At 38.2% G+C, this 12689-nt stretch overlaps 1 protein-coding gene across 4 annotated transcripts in view; it reads right to left on the bottom strand.

The window, feature by feature from the left end:
- The window catches only part of vti1a (vesicle transport through interaction with t-SNAREs 1A), a 113274-nt gene that overhangs the window by 34893 nt on the left and 65692 nt on the right, over positions 1–12689 (bottom strand). For 2 of the 4 annotated variants that reach the window (XM_041974921.1, XM_041974922.1), the window contains 2 exons: positions 6007–6077; positions 1780–1852 (listed from right to left, as the gene is read on the bottom strand). In XM_041974921.1, the coding sequence (XP_041830855.1) occupies positions 1787–1852; positions 6007–6077 (137 nt within the window). In that variant the 3' untranslated portion in view covers positions 1780–1786. The remainder of the gene's footprint in view (positions 1–1779; positions 1853–6006; positions 6078–12689) is intronic. The other 2 variants (XM_041974919.1, XM_041974920.1) reach the window with 1 other exon arrangement.

Below are 12689 nucleotides of genomic sequence, written 5' to 3'. Positions count from 1 at the left end.
AGTTATTTCCCTCATCTACAGTTCTTTTAGCCACTTTTTTGTAGCTTTTACAAACAAGTAAAGAATGACAAAGCAAACAACATTCAAGTCTCAGAACAAATCCAATTGCTCTGACATTGAAAACAAATAAAAAATTAATCACAAAGCAGAAAACCCAGAGGGACCCATGGTGGGGGAGGAAAGGGGGAGAGGGGGTGTTTAGGATAATAAAATGAATGGGCAATTAAGAACAATTTCCTAAAAGGGGTGGTGATGGAAGAGGACATTATTCAAGCATCGTGCACATAGTTCTTGCTCATAGCTCTGCATCTCTGGTTATAAATTACTGCAGATTTGATGTTTGTAGTGCACAACCTTAAGACAACAATAGAAAGTTCTTTCTTTTATTTGAACAGTGGAAAAAAAGACATGTTAAATAAAAAGGGGGGGCTGATCCCATCAAGCAGAAAGGCAGGCAGTAGTCGAAAAGGCTCGCAGACAGGCCACACTCTGGAAAGCCCTCATAAATCCTGATTTGTGCGGGACGCTAACCAGAGGAGCTACAGCACATCAAGGGGGGTGGGGGGCTGAGAAGTAGGGGGGTGGCAGCATGCCTCTTCAAATGCTACGTCTGATTAAGTCTTCCCATTAGGTGACAGCTGAACTTTAACATTAATATGATAATATTGAGATAAGTGCGTGTTATTTACTTCAGCACTAGAGGGGGTGGTGGGAGGAAAAGAAGAAGGAGGAGGGAATGATGAATGATTTCTGGACAGCTTTCGGTGACATGCTAGGCGAGTTGACCCCCCCCACACACACCTTCCCATAATCAGACTTGACAAAATGGAGACATATGCAGAAATATTGGTTACAGTCGGCATCACAGCCCTTCTCTGGCCTTCCCTCTCTTCTATCTGCCGGCCGCCCTGTGAGCCGCCCTGCAAATTGACTATGGGCACTGAAGCATCTATTTCAATTGGCACTTCCTTCCTGCCCCAGGATTTTACATTTAGTCGGTGTCATTTACATATTACTCTTAATCAAAATCCACAGCAGGCGACACGACAAGAAAAAAAGAAGAGAGAGCAAGAAACAAAACCATGGCGTCACGGTTCAGGGGTAAGCACACAGGCACTTTATGAAATGGAGATGTGACAAGGCATTATGGTGAGTGTGTGGGTATGCAAGCGCGACCGTGTGCACATGTGTGTAATAGAAGGCGTGCACATAAGATAATGCAAGGCCTATTGAAGTATTCCCGTTTGAATGCTTGTGTTTGTGTCATTGTTGAGGGCAGTCTTGTGCATGAACTAGTAAGCAAGAGAAACAAAGACAGCGAGCTGGATATGGGCAGTAAGTGCATTTTGTGAGAAACAAAGGAAAAGAGAAGAAGAGAATGGAGACATGTACAGGGTGCACTTGCCTTTTGCAGGCTTTTTACTGCAGGATACTTTATTAGCTGTTCTTTTTCCATTTACCCAGCACCAACACAATGGCATCAGACTGAACATCCATTCACACTATTTAGTTTAGTTATTAACTGTGCTGTTCAATTAATTATTGAAAACATTCAGAAAGGAAACAAAAAGGAGAGTTTAAACTATATAAAGATATTTTTTTACAGATAATGTGATATCTGAATGATGTCTGTGAACAAAAACAACCTCAATGCAACAAGTAACTGAACTGTTATTAAATTTTATTTTTATACGGTTCATTTTTTCACCGCTCATCCACAACCTCCCAGAACAGTGGAAGCACAATACATAAAGAAAGGTGCAGAAACAGCGTCCATACCTGCCTCTTACCTTCTCAGCATGCCGGTAAGGATACGAGAACTCTTGCCCAGGTTGGCGTCCGTTTCTCGCAGCTGGGAGGACAGAAACAATGAAAGCGTAGTTTTTAGTTTCTGTTTTAAAGGAGAGCTGATGATGCTGTTAAAAAAAGTACAAGAAAAAAGTAAACAAGTCTAAAACAATGATAACTAGGAATTCTGTTACCTGATTGACTGCAGACAACTTGTACTTGTCATAATTCTTTTTGTTTTTATACAAACTTGGCAGATGTGCAACACTCAGGTTTCATATTAATGCATGTTTATTTTTAGATCATGTGTCAAATAATAAACCAAAAGTCTTGCATCCATGTACAATACTCTGTCCAGATGCTGTGCTGTATGTATAAAAGTGAACATAGATATAGTGACTTCACTGATTAGCTTCTAGCATGCCTTTAAGCAATTAGCTGTGACCATCTTGGATTTTAGCAGATGGAAGTGGCATGCATGGGATGGAGATGAATGAGAACCAGTGGACACTAAGGCTGCCTTTTGTCACTCAGAGACCCTAACCATATAATACATTAGTAAGTTATGAACAAATTCACTCATATATTTTTCAGAGAAAGGAGCAGTGTGTTGTAGAGATAAAAACAGATTTTTGTAGCAGGATCTAAATGTTTATCTCAGGTATTTTAACACTGAGGTTTCTGGGGACTGACTTAGGTGTTATTTATGTATTTTTTATTGCTTTGGAAGCTGATTTAAGAATTCATTTTCAGTTCATACTCAACCTGAAAATGTATAAAGGGTTCAGTGTTGAGAATGGCGGCCCATAACAGTCCATTCTTATTTTTTCTGTCAAAGCATCCTTTAAAAATCTGTCTTCAGATGTTTCTTGGTCCAACACGAAAACATTTGACTGACTAGTTTAGCATATTTAGAAATATTTCACTTTTCTAAAAAAGCAAAACCACAGTTTTGGACATTTTGAAGCAACTTTCATCTGTCGGACCCAGTTTAAGCTAATAATTATGCACACCTTAATAAAAGGTATCACTTTGGCTACACTGTTCCTCGTTACACAAAAACCTAAAGATCATCTAAGAATGAACAGCACAATAAGCATTGAAATTACTATGTTTGTACAAATGTGCATAAAAATAACTGTAAGATTAGAGCTTTTACCAGATATATTTGTGCAAGCAGTGTACACAGCAACAATTTATCCACTATTCATGCAATTAAAAGTTACAGAAAATATTTCATTTTACTGTTGAACTTTTGAGCATCTGAGGAAACAGTTTTACACACAACAAAAGGCTGAAATGGCTAAAAATAAAATCTTTCAACATTAGTCATCACAGTTATTACGCGATTACTGGATGCTTTCACAAGGCTAAATTTTGCATTGATTTGTAAAACTGGGCTTAAGGCTAAGTGCTCCTTTCACCCAAAGCAGTTGGTTGCCAGCTGGAGAGACGAATCAGAGAATTCAGGAGCTTGTCTTTTTTTACATTCAAGTTACTTGTTTATCTGTCTAGAGATAACCCCCTTCTAAACACACTTTTAGATCAGTTTTAAAAAGATGCCGATTTGTCCAAAGCAAAAGCTAAAATCTATCTTAGCTCTAGTTTGTCTTTTTTTTTTTGTTATCCCAAATTTTAAACCATTTATTAATGTCAGCGGTTTAAAATACAGCCAAAATCTCCATTTTTAATTGAGTAGTCAACTGCAGATTTACACTTTCTCAGACAAGCCACTCAGATGGCTTTCTACTCGTCTTGTTTGAGAGTAGCAGAAGACTAGTGTAGGAAAAAGAAAAAGAGGGAGATTTAGTTATGACTTACATAGCAGGCATAGGGTGTCCTTGAAGGAATCCTTGAAATAATGATCATGGCCATTCAGGACTAATTGCTTTGAATATTTTCCTTTTCTAGCTCCATTTTCTCTCTTGCTATTTCTCCCTTCTGGGGTCACAGGAATGTTTTCCATTTTATTATCAGATGCACAAACCTTTACAGTAAAATGATTTGGCAGAGATGTTGCCAACAAGGCATGAAAAAAAAAGAAAAAAAGAAAAATAAAAAGCTGACACGGCACTGAACGAGCTGCCACTAACATCTACCTGTCGTTGCATTACTAGAGGATGATGGGGGAGCATGGGGAATAGACATTGTAAGTTTCTCTCTGTAGTCAGCAGAGTTATTCAACTTTATCTTTCTCTAAGATAACAACTGCTTTCCCAATAAATTCATAGTATATTTTGATTAGATTATTATTCTGTATTCTATTTTGGTTTTAATTCCCCACTTTCACATATCTTCTTTCTAAACCCCCAGCAGCACTTTTTTTTCTTTTTCCTGGCTCATCTTGCAGTCATCTCTCTTCTCTTCCCACCCCTCCTTTACTGCTACTTTCTTCCTCTTCTTCCATCTTTCCTCCCTACCCTCTGGCAGCCTGAGCTGGTGCGATGCAAGTTGTAAGAGCCAGGGATACATGTGGTACAGGGTAGGAGGTGGGGGACCCGGGGTTTTGGCCCTCTGGCAAAGACAACAAGTCCATCAGTTGCCTGATGTCTGCCTCTACCCATGGATCTGTCCCCTAGACACTTCACACTTTCTCCCAAAATACATCTCTCTCTCTTTGAATCACCCCATGTTTTCACCCCCCCAGCCCTTTACCAAATCTGCCTTCCTCCTTAACCTGAAATGGAAACCAAGTGAAATTTGTGTGTAGTCAAAAGTCTAAAATTAACAGTGAGTGTCTTTATAATAAAATGGGAGAATGGGAAGAGGGTTTTTCTCCTGACTTCTATTTTTCCACAGAAAACTCCAAAATAGAACAATCTCTAAAGACAGGACTGACCATTTTCATAAAATAAAAATGCATATAAAAACTGTTCCCACTATCAGAAATTCATTTGAGTATGAAAATAGAAATATCTCTGATTGATCTATGACACAAAAAGGGGGCGTTTAATAAAGGCAAGAGAAAAGCTGATGTCTGAGAATGAAAGTATGAAAATGAAACATAAAAATCTTTCTTTAAACTTATAAAGTATCTATGCTTAAATAGACTATTAAAGGAAAAGAAGTTCATCCTTTGTTCCCTCAAACTGCTCAATAAATCATCTTTGTATTATAGTCAGTGCTCCTGAATGACAGAATCCATAACCTCACTCTGACCACTTGCGGTAAAATAAGTCAAGAGCAGACTAGCTTATATGTTTTGATATTGAGCCACTTTTAGTGTGTTGGCTAATTTAAGGCTTTCTCTGTGTGTGTGTGTGTGTGTGTGTGTGGTGGTGCGTGTGTGTATTTGGGAAGGGGGGGTCCTGTGTGGTGTTTCCATGTTTTCCCGGCATGTATGAGTGGGTTCTCTCTGGGTACTCTGGCTTCTTCCCACCATCTAATGACATACATATTAAGTTAACTAACACTCATAAAAGGAGTGAATATAAGTGGTTGTTTGTCTCTCTGTGTTGGCTTTGTGTGTATATTCAAGGACTTATGCACATTTGGTCTATTTAATACAAGAAAGTTGAAACTAAAAACTGCCCTTCCATTCTGTTTTTACATTTACCACACAAACTGCTTTAAAGCACTCAGTATGTGTGTATTTGTGTGCATCTGATGGAGAGGTTAAGCAAAGGAGACTCGTGGGAAGAGGAGATGTTTGATTTCCTTTGAAATCGTCTGCGCGAGGCCCAGTGCCATGTTGTGATCTTTCAGCATTCTGCGTTGAGTGGGCCAAGAGGGTTGGGCCCCCTTCCTATGTTTGGTTTTTTCTGTCTCTTCCTACCTGTCTGTTTGGCAGGGTGAATGCTGGAAGAGGTGGCATTAAGGATTGAGTAGAATCAGGTAAAGTCAAACGGAGAGACTGAAACTGGGAAATGAATTTTAGGAGGAGCTGATTATACTTCAATGGACGTGGCAAGATATTCTCAGTGGTTTTTAATTAAGCAAAAGCAAAGCCTTCATATTCAATCTGTGACAAGTGACTAAAAATACCTGCTAAACAGCAAAGCAGTAAGGCCCATAAATAGGCGCACAAGTTTCCATGTCAATACAGTTCTGCTGACTCATTGTGAGCACAAGTGTTCCTCAAAAGTGTATGTTTACTTGACAGAATCAAAATGTGGTAAATGATGACAGCGTTGCTAACCAGATGTCACTCCTTACGGTTTTGCAAATGCTTGTTAGAACTGTTGCATGAGTGTGTGCAGGTGGCAGGTGTGTACTCACCCGTTCTCTGGCTCGCTGGATCTTCTCACGGTCAGTGTGCAGATTGGCAAGAATCTCTTGTCCCACTTGTTCTGCAAAAAAGCATGCAGTGTGAGAAAACTGAAAGTCCAAAACAATTAAAAAAAAAGCCGTAATAGACTATATTTGAACCTTTTTGTGTAGTTTTGCAAGTAAAAAAAAGCACATGTGTACTAAAGATGTCTGCATGTTTACTGAAAATGTCATGCATTTCCCTTTTTCAGTGGCAAAGCCTTGATTTGCCATCACAGCATTTCAACTGACTCTTAAACTTGTTCCAGTGGAAATTCAGACCATTTATATTCAGTGATTATCTCCAGGTTCTTGAGTTTGCAAGGCCCATTTTCTGTCATATTGGGATTTAGCTCTCTTCACAGATTCTCAGTAGGATCACTTCAAAATATTTATACTGTTTGCATACCATTTTTTCAATTCAACACTTTGGCTGTATGCATCAAATCATCATCTTGACACTGCTTAAGGCCCCGATTTTTACAGGCTGCCTGTTTTAATCCAACAGAATCGTAACATAAATTTCATCCAAGATTCAAGAATGACTACCAAGGCCATCACAAGGAATATCAGAAATTTCTGACACTGCGCAAAGCTAGTCTCTCTGAATGCTGCTCAAGGAAGATTTACTTCTTCAAGAAAAGGACACAAAAGAACTCACTTGCCTTGGAACAATCTCACCTGATCACTAATTCTGTTCTAAATACTTTTTCAGTTCTGAACTGCATGTTTTTAATAGCCTTTATTCCTGTTCTTAGGATTACCATGACCTGGATGACTGAGAATCTACAAACAGTTTTAGAAATAAAAATCAAAAAATTTGTTATTTTCTTTATACACTTGCACAGTGGCTTACTGCTTTGCTTTTGCCACATACAGTAATTTCCAGCCCAATCAGATCCAAACAACTGTGCATCAAATTTGAAAAGGGTAGGAATGATTGTTTTGATATTTGAAACACTCTTTAAATAGTGTTATTAGACACAAAGATCTTAAGAACAATACTACAGCATTCTGTGAGCGGGGCCCACTCAGGCAATGTAATTTTCATTAATCTTTTTTTTTTTTTTTTTTATGTCTCTTGTCAGAGTTGTAGATGTAAACACATTAATACAGCTATAAAGCATCTCCAATGAGGCACACAGCAAGCTTGGCAGTGGTCACTGTTGTTTTTCTGCACCTTGGGATTGGGAATGAAAAGAGAAAGCAAAATAAATCATAAAGAAAAAGTCTTCTCCTCCCACTAATACCAAAATCCAAATGCTGCCATCAATCAAGGGAACCATACTACAGAATTAGTGTTTAAAAAGACGGAGGCAGAGGATGAATCAGGGAAAAAAAAGGGAAAAAAAGTGAAGAATCTTTACATGGATCAAAGACAGGCTTTCAAGCGCACCAAACAAATCCAGAATAAACAACACAGTTGCTGACTGTATTACACTACACAGGTGCCGCACACCAAAGGGCCCACGTGCTGAGCGCCTGTTCGGGGGGGGGGGGGGGCAGTGCAAAAATGGGCTACATCTGGCAGCTAAACAAGAGAAAAGAGAGAGAGAAGGATACACAACCATAGACAGAAAAAGGGGGATCAGGGAGACGTGGAATAAAGAGAAAGTACTGTCAAATGAGCGACATTCGTCTCCCATTCATCCCATCCTTTTACTCCCCTACACTGTAAGTGACTCAAATGCGTCTCTTCCTGCCTTCATTAATTTCTAATCTGGGATGAGACAGATTGAAGGATACCCAGATTAAACAGTGCAGTCAGACAGTCACATGTGACAAATAGGGCAGATTAAAAGACTGAGTGCAGGTATTAATAACCATAAAAATACAAGCCCTCCCCCGTCCCGATTGGAAAAGAACAAGGGATAAACAGGAAGGGAGTTGAAGCGGAAATCTTCTGTTAAAAAGACAAATAAGCACATCTATCCATCTCTGTCAGGGTGGTGACTTTATTTCTTAAATAAATGAGTGTGACAAGCACTGCAGAAGCAGAGTTTTTTTTATGGAAAGTGCATTATTAGAAAGGTTTGTCATGTGTAAAAAGATGGATGATATAGTGGGGAGATAGGCTTCTTAAACTATTTACTCAATATATTTCACAGTTATAGCACACATTCTGGAAAGAGCAATAATTTGTAATTATGGATTCACAAATGTTTAGTTAACAATAAATTAAATTATGAGTAGTCTGAGCAATAAGTTCCATCACAGCAACAAGACTGGGGCAATGGTAAATTCCAGGATCTATGTCTACTGCTGCATATTTCCATACTAAGAGACAAATCTAACAATTTCTTGAGAAAAGCAGGAAAAGGCAGATTTCATTATAAAATGACATCTTCTGTCTAAAAGGCACTGATATTTTTTTTTAGAGTAGATAGAAGTCAATGCAGATCTTTGCTATAAAGGGAGAAAATCCAGAAAACAGCATATTTACTTGAACAGAGACAGCTGCATTGTGCTATTATATGAGATGTCAAATCAATTCTAGCTATTAAAACAAATTATAAGGGACTGATGTTGTAACATTTGCTCAAAAGTGCCATTTTTAAGAGAAAAGCATGATGACAGAGGAATGAAATCCTTTACAGTCACCAGAATATTCTTTTGAGCTGGCTGTCAAAAAAGGTTTTACTATCACTTGTTAAGATAAACATCTTTCTTGCATCTGTGGTCTCTCCTCAGCCATCCAAACTTTAAATTTTCATCATTCCTTTATGGGTTTCTCCCACCACATTGGGATCTCCCAAGGGAACGTACGGTGTTCATTGACTATGATGTATCCCTTTTTTGTATCACTCAGTCCTCAAGATTTATTTACATTTTCATTCATCTTCTGTTAAGACCCAATGACCAGTGTTCTGCTAAGATTTCATCACTTACATAAAAACAAAAAATAAGAATTCTTAAGAGCAAGAATAATGAATGATACCACGAGCAACAAACTGCATGTTCATCTCAACATCGTTGTGCACTTGGGGTACACTTGAAAACAATTGACATATGCAGGAAAAAATACAATAAACTGACGCCTAAGAAGGACAAATAAGGTGACTGCAGATGAAAAATAAACAAAACACTACAAAATTAAAACTGTGCTGTTGATAAAAACAACTCGGAGAGGAAAAATTATTCACCATTACAGCCACTGACTTGTTGCTCGTTAGTGTATAAAATATTCCCCACTTGTTTAAACGGCTATTAACAATTTAAATAACCCTGGCCCGGAGGCCTCGCTCTGACTCTCTTGTTAAAGATTCCCATCCCCCAAAGGTCCATTTAACAAGCCCATTATTCCATTACATTACATTTACATCAGCACCAGAGAGGCTTAATTTAACTTGTTCTTCTAATGTAAATGCTAAAGAAAAAAAATTATATTGAAAAACTGAATAGAAAAATTTAGATGGTGGAGAAAATAATGTTGACATGAATACCTTCTTATAAATTACACGAGTAAACTTCTGACATTGCAAAGCCCAGGTCTGTTTCATCATAGCTGCATATTTCAACCTTTGGTTGAAAGTAAACAAGATGAATAAAACACTGGTTATTATGATTTATATAAAGCAATGTAATCAATAACAGACCACCAAAAACACAAAACAAGCCAAGAAGTTGAACAAAAATGCATGATCTCTGATTCCTGAACAATCCCTCAAGAAAAAGAAAAACAGCAACTATTTTCATCATTTAATATTTTGAGGACAAAAAACTCTAACCTCATCATATCCAGCTTACTTTAATCCAAGGAGCTTCTTTTAAAGGTTAGCTTAGGACAAAGTTGACGACAAGCAAACACCACAAGGCTGCTTTCACTTGCTTACACAGATTTACTTTTTAGTCTTGTAAATATACAACAATAAAGGCTACTGAACAACTGGTCACGAGGACTAGAGGTCTAGCAGAGGGCTTTGCAAATTCTATGAGCTCACCTGTCACATGTACTAAAACAAACATACACATTAAACAACTACTTGTGTTTATAAGTGAGATGTCAACATTATGTCATATATAAAGATTTATATATAAAGTTTGGGCTCAGCTTTTTCAGTATCACAAAGCTGGTTCACTTCTTTCTGGGTTATATAACAAAAGCAGCTTTATAGGAGATATGTCAGCAGAAGGAAATACTTTTGTAGCTTTAAAGAGAGACTGATTACTTTTAATCCTATTCCTTCTTTTAAAGATTTTGGAACTAACACTAATTATATCTATTTATTAGTCATTACCTTCTTGTACAGCACATGAAGTTTGCAAAATTGCATCAAATGATATTACATTCATTTCTTTATTCAGATATTTTATAAGCGATTCAAATGTCATCAAAATTAAAAGAAAACAAAAATCCTTTTTATCTGAATTTTAAAGTCTAGATTGCAGAAAATGATGAAAACTCACTGGTTGTTTTGTTTGTTTTTTCTGGTACTTTAGGAATGCTTTGATATAATACAGAATCGTAAACCTTTAAATCTACTCACACTTTAATAACAATGTGGTGATATTAATTGGCTTTCATGTATTTGGTGGCTGACTTTGTAAAACAAAGAACGTGAACTATCATCTTTCTGCTTTTGCTGCAACAGCTGTGTTACTTTTTAGCCTGTTAGGAATAAATCATTGTGATTGGCCATTTGATCCCAACTCCACCTTTTGTACATGAATGTGTAAATATTCAAGAGTATGAAAACCTGTGTTTCTGGATGTTTATCCACAGTCAGTGTTTTACTCCATCATCAGTCTTATATGACAGTAAATTGATAAATTACGGTCTTGGTAAGGTTTGCCAGAGAACATTAGCCATTTCATGATGCCATCTTTAGCTTTACATTTTACAACCAAAAACTGAGACAACAGCTTTTCAGTATGGGCGCGACGCATGGATAAAGACAGTGTAGCTTTGAAAGAAACAACCAGCAGCATCCACACTTATATATCCTTAAACTTTCTTCAGTTTGCGAACGCATTTAATTGGAAGTATGATCTATTTTACACATGTTTTTCCAGAGTAGTTGCATGCTGTTGGATAGCCTGTCTTTCTCTTTCTGTTGTGGTTTTTAAACTTGGTCTCTCTGTCCCCAGAGCCAAAGGGGTACAAGTCCTGACAGTGGTGTGCTCTGAGGCTCAGCACAGCTCCTTTTCATTAAGAAGATGTGGCCACTTTTTGAAGGTTACCACAAACACTTGCATCCGAACACAAGCCACACATGCCAACAAATAGGGTATGAAAAACCCATGGGAGGGTAAGGAGGATCTCGATAAACAGTAGACCACACATTTTCTTTCTAAAACTCACCATTAGTTAGACACACACACACAACCAGAGTGAGTACAGCAGTCAACTTTTATGCCTGCGAGTCCCAGGTGAATAAAGTTACCTGTCTTTGTACATTTTCCAAGAGGTTTTTTTTTCTTTTTGCCTGGTGACCCACTTTCATCACCCATATAAAAAATGTACCCACATTGGGATGTATCTGCAATGCTGAGCCTACAGGCCATGAGGCTAACACATCCTCACTGAGCCCTAGCTCAAAATGAAGAGGCGCCAACTGCTAGGTCATGATTGAAATATAGTATTTGCGGGCTCAGCATTGTTATTACTGACAAATTACTGGTATCAACCGTTACTGAATAACAATGAGGAATTCATTTGGCAAGAAAGGGACAAATGAAAAGTCAGGAAGATCCCTTAAAGAATGTATAACCCTTAAACTTTATTCTTCTTTCACCTTGAATGTTTAACATCAATTTCTAAATCACAGAACGCTCAGTGCTACGATAACATTGGGGTGGTGACCTTAAGAGAGAAGGCAAGGCAAGAAATTAAGGACTTAAAAAGCCCCAAATCAAAGAATATTCTGTGTAAGATGAAGCTGGCCCATTCCAGTCTATCCTGACTTAGCCCATGTGTCGGCCCTTCCTTCTGCATGCACTTGAGTGGCGGTGGGCAGTCAGGGTGGATTTCTGGGCCCTTTCTTCACTCAGCCAGGCTGTGTTTTATTCATCGCCTGCGCCCTGACCCCACAGAGCTCCTGTTCTGACAAATCACTTCTGATTAAGACAGATCTCTGTTAGTCAGCCACTCAACTTGGCTTATTCATCATTCCACAGAAAATATCCCTCTCTCTCTCCCCCGTCCCTCCTCCTCCCAGCTCGTTTGCCTGTCCGTCAGACCGAAGCAAAGCACAAAAGAAATTTCCGTTGCTATTTTAAATGGCTGATTATAGACAATTGGTAGATGGAGAGACGCAAAACCATCTTATGGGTGATAAGACGCAAATTTAATGGGTATAAATGGCCAAGCCTGTAGGAGAGCAGCTGGTAATAGAACCATTTGTTTAAAGCTGTATAAGGGTGGAGAGACCTGAAAGCTACATTTTCTTTCTATTTGAGCTCCCCCTCCTCTTTTCTCTTCACCTCAACCTCAAAGTCAAATTCTCAGACTGCTAGATTTACATTTTTTTTTTAAACAGCAGAAGTCCCCTCCACCCTTTTTCCAATGAGAATTGATGAGGCTTGGAAGGGAATAGCTTGTTTTACATTTATGAAATTACAAATACCTACAAGTCCCAGTGGACAAGCTGAAAAAATGTTGACAGTGCCATAGATTGCATTGCCTACCATGAGGTAGTAATAACAGCGCTGTA

This window comes from Melanotaenia boesemani, chromosome 21 (genome assembly GCF_017639745.1).
Source record: "Melanotaenia boesemani isolate fMelBoe1 chromosome 21, fMelBoe1.pri, whole genome shotgun sequence".
In the NCBI taxonomy this organism is placed as follows: domain Eukaryota; kingdom Metazoa; phylum Chordata; class Actinopteri; order Atheriniformes; family Melanotaeniidae; genus Melanotaenia; species Melanotaenia boesemani.
Note: the sequence above shows the minus strand (reverse complement) of the source record. Positions and strands in the feature narration are given on the sequence as shown.